The sequence below is a fragment of the Argopecten irradians genome, chromosome 3, assembly GCF_041381155.1.
Source record: "Argopecten irradians isolate NY chromosome 3, Ai_NY, whole genome shotgun sequence".
In the NCBI taxonomy this organism is placed as follows: domain Eukaryota; kingdom Metazoa; phylum Mollusca; class Bivalvia; order Pectinida; family Pectinidae; genus Argopecten; species Argopecten irradians.
The window spans coordinates 10,162,069-10,173,492 of record NC_091136.1 but is presented as its reverse complement, the minus strand read 5'-3'; the positions used below and the strand labels follow the sequence as shown (position 1 = coordinate 10,173,492).

At 34.7% G+C, this 11,424-nt stretch overlaps 1 protein-coding gene across 4 annotated transcripts in view; it reads left to right on the top strand.

Moving 5' to 3' along the window:
- Window positions 1–437: 437 nt before the first annotated feature.
- LOC138317519 (hemicentin-1-like) overlaps window positions 438–11,424 on the top strand; it is a 56,578-nt gene continuing 45,591 nt past the window's right edge. For all 4 annotated transcript variants that reach the window (XM_069259256.1, XM_069259254.1, XM_069259255.1 and 1 more), the window contains exons 1-5: window positions 438–592; window positions 4,850–5,031; window positions 5,714–6,001; window positions 7,492–7,815; window positions 9,139–9,426. In XM_069259256.1, the coding sequence (XP_069115357.1) occupies window positions 4,971–5,031; window positions 5,714–6,001; window positions 7,492–7,815; window positions 9,139–9,426 (961 nt within the window). In that variant the 5' untranslated portion in view covers window positions 438–592; window positions 4,850–4,970. The remainder of the gene's footprint in view (window positions 593–4,849; window positions 5,032–5,713; window positions 6,002–7,491; window positions 7,816–9,138; window positions 9,427–11,424) is intronic.

Here is an 11,424-nt window from a genome sequence, read left to right as displayed (position 1 = left end):
GCGTCGGCAACGACTTAAGAAATACATGTATAGATATGTATGTATGGTAATATCGTAACATTAAGTGATATTTACATATGTTTGTTAAGAAAATTATGCTAAACTTCGAATAACTCTAAATTACAACTGTTATTACTTTTATACTTATATAATTGGTTTAAGTCGTAATGTAAAAAAAACACACAATGTGTGATAAGATCAATTTGTTATGTCGGCAATTACCTTGAATATGAAAGTTCAATTTACAGGTGAAAGATATGGTTATATGAAACATATGCATACTTTACACGACATAAATAGCAATTTGTTGCATTTCCGCTGGTATACTGTAAAAAACGTTAATATTTTTCACATAATATTAAAGCTAAACAAACTAACAAAGGATTTTAAACAATCGTGCATTAGGTGTGTATTCAGCGTTACGGTATGACAATAGCGGTTTTGTATAGACCACCACTGACAATGAGAGATTCCATAGCCCCATATTGTGTTTTATCTAACAATCTAGTAGTGCCTGATCGAGAGGGATTGATAGCTCCACGTTACTGTTGTGAAGGTAGCGACCAACGCTCGACAGACCGACAGGCCGAGGGTAAGTCTAAATACTACTTTTATAATGTTTTCATTTTAACTATCTACTAGTTCAATGATTTGTAATGTCGTTTAAATGTTTATTTTTTTATTTTGATTTTGCTGTTCCCATAAAGCAGGGTTTTTTTCAGAATAGTTAAGTGGTTATATAATCAGTGATATTGTGTATTCCTAGGCAACCAGTGGTCTTTATATGTAAAATTTTTCGATACTATAGCTTATGAATTGAAAATAGAATTTTCTCAAAATAGATCTAAACGTCAATTTTTGTCATATTAGACCAATAGAAAAAATACACAATAATTGTACTCATAACTATTTTAGTCCTTTCTGTATACAATTTGCATGCCATACTCATTGTAATCAAAGCAAGTTCTAATTTAATGGATGTTTTGTGTTGTCCTATAAACATGGTAATCTGGATTACAGACATTCTATACTATAATGTTTATTCTCTAATATTAGTACAATGCATTGGTGGAATAATTCAGCTCAGAAAATATTATTTGCCATTTATTTCATTCAAATAATAATTAGTTCAGAATATAAACACATTCTTTAATAGTGTTTTAAAATGATACTGAAAAGAATCATTTTAATCCCATCTTATGATATTTATTTAAAGTTTTTGATTTAGTCATCGTTGGCTCTTAACATCTCTGCTCAACACGATTGGATTGCACTTCGCATTGCTATTCCCACTTCTTTCGATTGAGTTAAACTTTTATATTTGTTAATGCAATCAAATATGATTATTTAAGTCAATCATTTGGAATCTGATAACCTATTATAGGTTCAAACGTTCTCACTATCTATGATATGACGACGTTATCAGTTGCTAGTTATTTCCATACAAACTACAGATTGCTATAGTTGCCGTAGTAATAAATGACTCCAAAATACATTATAGACGTTATTGCGAGCAGTTTTACACGATGGGAATTCCCCTTTAGAAGTTTAGTTGTTCCTTTCAAAATTTTAATAGAACATGTGGTAAAGCCGATTGGAGTAGGTTCCGAATGACAAAATACTAGTTTAATGTTTATAGACAATTCACGATTAAGATATAGAATGAGTTTTTGCAACTTCACATGTAGTACCTCTCAGTGGACAGAGAAAGTGCTTAGTTTAAACATGAGAAATGCACTGTTGAACGAAGTGTTTGCAAATGTGGTAAAACACTACAAATTAAAATAAAGATATAAACCTACATACTTTGATGAACAGTTGTGTAATAATACCAGTACAACTTTAACCAGTAAACAGTTGGGTGATATCCTACCCCGCTACACCTGTAAGTTATTTCTCAATACAGCTAGACGCTGTATTGTTCAACATACATATATTTAATAACCAGCAGATGTTTGTTGACACGGGTGGCTTTTCCTTATGTAACGTTGAAAGATGAATTTCCTTTTTGAACGTGGAATCTTTGTCCGACTTTTCAGCATTATAAATAGCCCCTGGTTTGTTCTTTTCTAACTGGCAATTATCGATAAGTTAACGCCTGTAAAACCTAAATATTGAAAATGTTGTTTACAATCGCTGAACAAGAGGGTCATGTATTGATAATAAAACATTTTTGGGTTAATAATCCTGACTAAAATGCTGTAATACATCTATTTAAATCAAGGTCACACGAGTCATATTCATATATTGAAGGTTTAGAGTTAGTTTTTTTTTCATGTAAATACTATAGAACATCATATAAAAGGATCGGAATCTACTGCCAACTCACAAATCATACCTCTTCCTCCTTACATGACTCCGCCTTTCTCGTAGCATCCTCGATATTCCAGGGGTTCCGATCACTTACGATCTCTAGACCCCTGGACTATCTCATAGTAAAACTGGAGGCAACAGAGGTAATTTAGTCCTTTGATGTACATCAAAAGAGCCGTTTAATAGTACACTGTGGTTGACTGTGTGGCTTTGATTTTGGGCACCGCTCTCTCTGTAGTCTTCAAAGGAAATCATTGCTGACCTGTGATTGGTCAAATATTTTCCGCTGAGCTGCCTTCAATTTCACTATGAGATAGTCCAGGGGTGTAGAGATCGTAAGTGATCGGAGCCCCTGGAATATCGAGGATGTTCTCGTAGTAACTCCGAGTGAGTGTTAAGAGAAAAGTTTAGAGGAAGAAATGTATTTAAGAGATAACGAAAAGATCATATTAAAATGTAGAGGTATTAATTGGAGCCGCTTTGTTACATATACGTTATAAATGATAGTATCCATGAAGATACATTGAATTAGCAGTATATATTATATACTGTTCAAAATCCTGGATTCTTTTCAGGTCTCCAAGCAATTCCATACGTCAAAGTTCAAAAGATGAATATTTGAATTTCAATTCTTATTTAAAGTTGGCATTTGATGTTAAAATGTTAATGATGCGATTTTTCCCTTGAAAAGGCATATGTTTATGAAATTTAGGTTAGCATACCTGTAGAAATTCGGGGTCATAGTGACCGGGTCCAGCATTTGCTTCATTTTTCATGAAATAATAACCACATTAGCTTCATTTTTCATGAAATAATTCAATAATTCTGCTATAAACTCCAATGTTACATTATATGTAGAGGTCACGATGTCTAGTGACGGTATACAATAGTCATATATCAATAAGGACCTTCTAGGTTTTGAATTTTTATATTCAACAAATTTTATGATGTTTTAATCAAAATGATTGAATAACAAAGTTATTAAATCATTACAAAATAATAAAATTCTTTCCCTTCCTTTCTTTTTATTTTTTGGTATTTTCCGCGGTATGCTTCAGTAATATAGCACTATAAAAAGGGCAAGAGTTCCACTATGCATGCACAACACGAATATACCGCAGTCTCCCGAAACACGTACCGGGCACTTCATACACCGCATACATGGAAGGCCGTCCTTACATGACCCTGGCAATTAATATGACTTTAATTTAATAAAACAAACAAACAAACGTCCTTTCTTTATAATTGTTTCTAGGTATTGAATGGCTTCAGCAAGATTTTAAGTGATGCTTAAGCTGAAATTAATTTGACAATACATATGTACATGTACTTGAAAATGAGAGTTGACTGCTTAAGACTTTACCCACATTAATGTATCGCTTTTATAAATTGAACATTAATTTGTAAAATTTTACTACCTTGACAGACCCTGCAATGTCTTTCACAGGTCTGTCTCCTGTTTTAGTAACTCTTATGCGCTATGAATTAAGAACGTACTGACACACATAAATAAAACAGAAAATTCGAGATATAGAGCCTTAGTACGGTACGAAATCGCACATCTTCAACTATGTTTCGCACAATCGACGATAAATGACCGGAAAAAAACTTTGTTAATATAACAACAATGCCGAAATATATCAATAACAAAACTTGGCAGCAATGATTCTTGTTCTTGTTCTTGCAACAATTGTTCTTGTTAAGACATTCCATGGCAGTACCGTTACATAAACCTACTTCTTCGGCCTTGATAATGTTAAGTTGAAATCTATTGAAGAAAGACGATTGTGGTAAAAAGAAATCAATATACCTCTATAGCAAATGAACAGGAATTTTTACTACACCATTGATTTCATGTAGTGTATAGTTTATAAATCTTTGGTGTACATCTTCCATTTAATTGAACGCTCGTCACTGTTAAAATCTGTCTACGTGGTTTAGGACCTTGTTACACCTAACAGACTCCGAAGGGTTACCCTTAAGTCCGAAAACTTTACATCTTATGGGCGGTATTCTACTAGAAAGCTAGACATAAATAGAATGGATTCAACTTCAATCTAATGACAAGGGATATTAGGAGAATGTCCAGCCCAGCTGTCAGTTAAAGTGACCGTACATTAGCACGGGTTTTCAAGTAGCGATACAGTGATGTTTTGAATTTTTACAAGTTGTTACTACTAATTATATAGAGTTGAGTAGCAAGCGACTGTACAAAGCTAATTTGTGATTGCAAAATTTCAAAATCTATCTAGAGATATATAACATAAAGACAGGGTAAAAAGCTACGATGAGCTTATCATCTGGTCGTTATTTGATGAGACAGTTGCTATTCCTGAAACAAATTAAGAGTATTATTTAAAAAAAATAAGGTTTTATTATTGTAATGTCTTATTAACAGCCAGGTTCATGTAAGGACGTGCAAGGTTTCTTGGTGGAGGAAAGCCGGAGTATCCGGAGAAAAACCGCCACCAAGCAGACAAAAATATATGGCAATATTGAACATTAGTACCATAGTAATATCCCTTTTTATTGCCAGGTTAATTATACACTGGATCCTTGTGATGTTATGAAGAGGACACCCAAAATGTAAAATGATATAAGGATATTTCGAAGGAACTTAATTTGGTATTGTCAACATCGCCCCTCGTTCATCCAATATGTTTGTAAGAGGCTGTCTATTCCTAGGACTGCTCCTAACAGTGGAATTGGCTAGTGCAAGTAAGTATATCAATTTTATAAAAAACATGTTTTCTAAACAAACCACGATATGGTTTTTTGTTGATACGCAATGAGTCATGCTAGAGAGTCTTTAACAATGCTGGCAACGTCTCTTGTCTATAATATATCAGGACTGGCTACAGTTTAAATTAGCGCATTTTATACTACAGTAGCAGTTATCATGAAATACGTAATCCTTTTATAAGGGTATAGTTTAGTTAAATTGTGGAATGTAAGGTCAAAATTTACATGTTATCATATGGAGTAATATAGTAGCACATCCTCCCTAAAGGTCCCGCACAGGGGTCCGTCCTCGGCATAGCTGTTTAAAGCTAGGTATACTGTATCACTCTATCAGTGGGCAAATTTTTATCACCTTTATTTTGGATTCTTATTACTTTTCAACCTTAATTTTTGAAATAAAAGTTTTTGTGATAAAATTAATTTTCAACAAAGTTATGATACCAGCTTTAACCTTCTGTTTAGCAACAGGAATATTTGAATATTTTGTGTTTTATCACATTTCATTATTTGTGCACTATTGTACATTTTGTATGTCTTCGCGTACCGTCGAAACCTGTGTTTTCTTCGACCATTGTTTAAAGTTGTATTGCTCTGTTTGCAGTTAAAAATCAGTTTTAAAACCATCAATCTATTTTTTTCTTTTTTTGTTCACCCACAGATATCGCAACTATATATGGCTTTGACCCTACGCCTATCGTAGGTTTTAACATGGAGTTGAGCTGCAACACGACGATGGCTGCAGCGGTCACACCGGTCACCATTGTATGGCTACAGGATGGCTCTACTATTCTACCTGGATCCAGCACATTTACTGTAGGAACAGTCACGACCGGCTATATATCTATCCCTATAACGTCTCGTGACATGGCGGGCACGTCAATAACCTGTCAGATATCAAACGGCGTATTACAACGTGAAGACACTGAGTCAATTACCGATGTCAGAAGTAAGTGATAGCTGGGAAGATTCTATTAAAATATCATTGAAAAATTTCTAAAAAAAAACGTTAAAAAAGAGGGGGAAATGGTTAAGGAAACAATCTGCATATCTGGTAGATTGCGACCAAAGGGAGTTAATTCAAAACAAAAAATAAATACATGTTTTACTGATAGTCTAATAAAAGGAAGCAACAACATAACAATAATGGCTTTAATGGATACCACTTCCAGAGTACATCTATTAATTGTACCAGACCTGTATCTTTCAATTGAAAATTGAGAATACAACAAAAATGAGTGTTGCAAATGTCATTAGATATATAGGTCTAACCGGGAAGGTAGAAGAAACATTTTTTTACAAAAAAGTGTTTTAAGCAAGAAGCAGGCACAACACCATGGTAATACAACCGGGAGGGTGGGAGTTGGCAAAAAATAATCAGCTTTTAGCGTGGCTGTTGAACCACATGTCAATTGAAAACGAGGCGCGGTAAAACATTGCGGAGGTACATCAATTTTACAAGCACTAAAGATACAGAATGCGGGAAAATAGCGAAACGACAATACTAAAATCAAGCGGGATTAACACTCTAACAAATTTTAAAGGGTTGTTTACATACGAAACACATGTAACGTTAACAGATCATGAAGGTTCTCGTTGTTTTCTTTCGTTTTTTTAGTTATTTTTATTTCAGGAGGGATTCATGAAAGATTTAATATTAACAAGCGTTCGGTAAATCAGGATCTACCAATATACATTATAGTATAGCTGTACGGGAAACACATATATTTCCTATTTAGATTCACAGCAACGTCACATGATTCATGATCTAGCAAACTTAACTTCCTTACGGAATATGATATAAGGTTTTAGGTCCTGATTTTAGCAAAACATTTACTGGAGATGCCAGCAAATGATGAATGGGGATGATATATTGATAACAGTGTATAACTATTAGTAGGGTGTCGAAAAGTGTCTTTGACGGATATAGAGAGTCGTTCAAAGCAATATTCTATGTAAATCCTGTTTCAAAAATGATAGACCTACCCTTTTTCTACTGTGTCTCCTTCAGTTGTAACTCGTGATGCAATGAGTTCATTGAAAGATATTTAAGGAAACAGGAAAGATGTTTTAACAGTTCACAGTAGCCTTCCTGTAATTAACACTCTGGTGCCAAGAACTCACAAAGAAATACCAGTGCACTAAATACTGCTACTGAGTCGCCTTTTAGTTGTGTCGTTCGTCTAGTTTAAAAACTTAGCTCTAATTATCAGTCGTATAATATATCTAGTTTGAATAAAAGACATGGAAATGTCTAGTGTCGTGTTTGCAGTTAACCTATCATTATCTATACACAACGAGTATGATACAGTTCGTTTGTTACTTCAAAGCGTTTGAATGCTTCTTTCTGATACAATGTTGATGCTAAATCGTATCTTAATATTTTATGTCAATATCAAACAATCGTTTCGTCATTTGTCGTTGATTTTTTTTATCCAGGCAGGCCTGTCGTCGGAGCCATCCTCCCGGTCAATGGTGCGGGTTATTTCGATGAAGGAGCAATAGGCACGTGGAATATAAATGTGAACGGAGCATACCCATCTATCACGGAACAGAAGTGTTACGTCAGCAATAGTGAGATCTCCATTCCACAACCAACCCAGACGGTCAACACAGCCGAACAGACCTACAACTTTGTCATCACTATTCAACGCTCGCTGTCAGCAGCAGATCACGGCTTGACTATCAGATGCACTATCAAACACGAGACATTCCCAGAACCAGACAACTTAGAAACCAGGACGACCGTTATGCTTGTCAGACGTAAGTTTGTTTAGATCTTGTTAAGTAACTACTGTGTCGATTTGTATAATTCACATAACCTGTAAGGTGATGGTTGTGGACGATATGTTAGGGGTTAGGGTTTTTAGGTCTATTATATTCATCTTTCTGTAATGTTTTTATTTCATGTTACTTCTGAGAGATTTTGCCATCTCTTAGTTTGGTCCGTAATATTACATATGGTTATCTAGACCTTGCATTCGGTTTTATACTTGGTATTTTGAACAATGATGTTTATCATTCATGCTCTGTCGGCGTTGTAGCATCTTGAAGTCTTTCTGCTGGAAGAACTGTCACCTTGACAGTTATAATAGTTAAAATCATCGTGATGCTCGAAGGGTTTGCTAAGTAAAACATATCATTTAAGAGTAAAAGGGCAATTGATTAACCATTTAAAGCACTTCGAGTTCGCTATTGTTAACGAGTTCGCTATTGTTAACGGGTTCGCTATTGTTTATGAGTTCGCTATTGTTAATGAGCTAGCTATTGTTTACAATGTGGACCGATAAGACTCATTTGAGTCCAAACGTATTGCGACTTAGCATTTTGTCGTGACTTCATGACATTGACGTATAGCTTGTATGATGAGATAAGACAATATTTGAGATGTAACATTGTGATTATCTCTGTCTAGATTGAGAAAAAAAATTAATCAATTACGCTGCTGTCCAAGGTAGTCAGAACCATATGTTACAATAAACTGAGATTTACTCACTGTATAGCTGCTCGTAGTTAAAATAGATCAGTGATCTAGAAAAGTGATCATTACATGGATATTATTTAAAGATGCTCCACCGCCGACAGAGCATAAACGATACTCATCATATGCGTATATGTCTAATTAACACAAAAAAATTGCTTTTGGGTGCATGAGCAATCAATACTTCAATCCACACAGGACATAGTGCTACGGAATTTTTTCGGGATGCAATTAATTATTCTTAATATTTTTGTCTCTTTTGTAAAATTGGAAGCTTACACTTTTCAATTGGTAATGGTGTAAAGTAAGTAACTTTTGTAACTGAAGAAAAACACTTATTCCTCTGCTCCTGTTTTTGATTGCGAAAAAATGTCATTTGTCAGCGGTGGAGCATCTCATACAGTTTGAACAATATACATGTAGTCAGTTCGGTTTTGTTGCACATTGATATGCAATTAGTCTACTTTAAATGGTAGTTTATAAGACACAAACGATCAAAATGTAAATTGAAAATTATGAACATTTTTATATGGTTTTGAATGGTATATGTATTGTGTACCAATATTTCTTTTTTTTTTCAAATGTCACAATTATTAACTTTTTAGACGACCCTGGCCAGCCCACCATCAGTACTAGTTTTGGAACTTCCGGGGTAAATGAGAATTCAAATATCCATGGCAATTGTACATCAGTTGGCGGTTACCCTACTCCTACCGTAGTCTGGACCGGACCAGCCAATATGGTCTTCTCTGTACCAGCTCAGCAGGCCAACGTCGTGTCAACTAGATTCGATATCACAGCTACCGTTGGATTAATTGGCGCGACGTTCACATGCACAGCTTCGAACGTGATGGGAACCTACTCTGCGTCTACAACACTGTCACAGGTTTACGGTAAGACTTCTTGTGTGGTAGTCATCCACAAGATACTAATTATTACCCATTGTATGGGTAAATGCGTGGAAGCTTTATTTTTGTACACAACCTTTAACCTGTTTGTAGTCATATTTTCTTGGATATAAATAAACAGATAGATTTGTTTCATTAGTGACAATGTAATGGCTATACCTATCTGAATGACGTCATAGTATTAATATGTAGAACGCGAAACGTTCTTTTCATAGACAACACACTGACCTTCAAACCTTATCATGACAGGAAAGCAGTAGAATAATCCTAAGGATTCTGTTGTTCTATAGGAAATTCGTTTGGAAAATAGTAATACAATTTAAAAAAAAAATATACATGTACTGTGACCAATTTATTTTCGCAAGATACAAACTTTTGCGTATTGGCACTTTTGCGAAAGAGCTCAAATGCGAATTCAAATATTTCGCAAATTAATGTTTAGAAAGTAGTTATATAATATAATATCAAACTATTTAATATCAGCTTTTGATCGCGAGCAAATATATTCGCGAATACAATGTATGTTGCAAATACCGAATAATATATTACACGGGAAAATGAATTTTTAGAGCAGTACTTCAGATTTGTTGGATAGGATTTGACGCATTGAAACAGTCATTTGACCTCCTAAAGTTTACCATGTCAGAGTCCACCTATACAGCTTCAGAACAAAAAATTAAAAAAGTCAAAATGTATATTGATATCATTTTATCATCTGCCGGAATTACTTTAAATGTAAAATGTAAAATATCAATAATTTGATCGACGGAACGGTTCAACAGGCTAAAACTGACACAGGTTACTTTGCTAACAGTTAATAATATATAACTGATTCAGTATTTAGATATTAGATAGAGTTATTCGTTTTATAATGAGCTTTATTTATTTATTTGTACGTAGCTTATCCTATTTGTCAATGTTTTATGACGTCACAATTCATACTATCGCCTTGTTAAGTAGTAGGAGTATGGATGTTGACTAACGTCTGAAATGTTTTATAATTGGTAAATAGAATTTGAAATTTTGCGAAAGTATTTTAACCGCTCTGATTATATAAATACCCAACCTAGTCAAATTATACTGACAACGGCCAAACCAGCCGCCTGACTCCCTTAATACTGAAATTTAAGCAAGATTATAAACTACCTCTTTTATAGACTATAATTTGTCTTGGCTAAGGGACATTACCCAGAGCCTTCCTCGTATACGGCAATCTCCAGGTCGAAAGTGAGGTAGTGTCAAGGGAGACGTTAGGAAGAATGAAGGAAGTGAGGAAGGAAAGAATAGATAATATCCTAAATTTAGTCGCCTTTTAAAATCCTGCAATAGTGACAGCTGGTACAATTATAACGCTTACCTGCAGGTCAGATATTGATAGAGACATATATAACAATCATGGTCACATGATACAAGCCTAAATATATTAGTCAAAATGGCTAAACCCCATGTCTCGTAGTAGAAGAATCTCATAGCGTATTGATAATAAACTATGGTAGGATCCTCTCTCAAACAAGCGAACACTGAACTCGGTATCAAACTGAGGCGGTGGCAACGGAGACAATAGAAAAGATACGATCCGGAATTTTATTGCCTTTGGCGACCATAAACTAGGGAATCATGTAAAATTATAACAACGTCTTGTCTGCCGCTGCAGGACAGATAGGTGGTATAGCGCTATAAGAACATCTAGACAGATACGTGGTACGGCGCTATAAGAACATCTAGACAGATACGTGGTACGGCGCTATAAGAACATCTAGACAGATACGTGGTACGGCGCTATAAGAACATCTAGACAGATACGTGGTACGGCGCTATAAAAACAACTACTTTTTTCATCAATCTCATACATTCAGTCGATAATATCAAATCTTGTAAACTTATCATTACCCTTTGAGAAGATGTTTGTATTAATTTAAAAGACGTTAGTCACCAGACTGATCCTACTTCTTAAGTATAGCTTTTGGATATACTCCTTCCTTT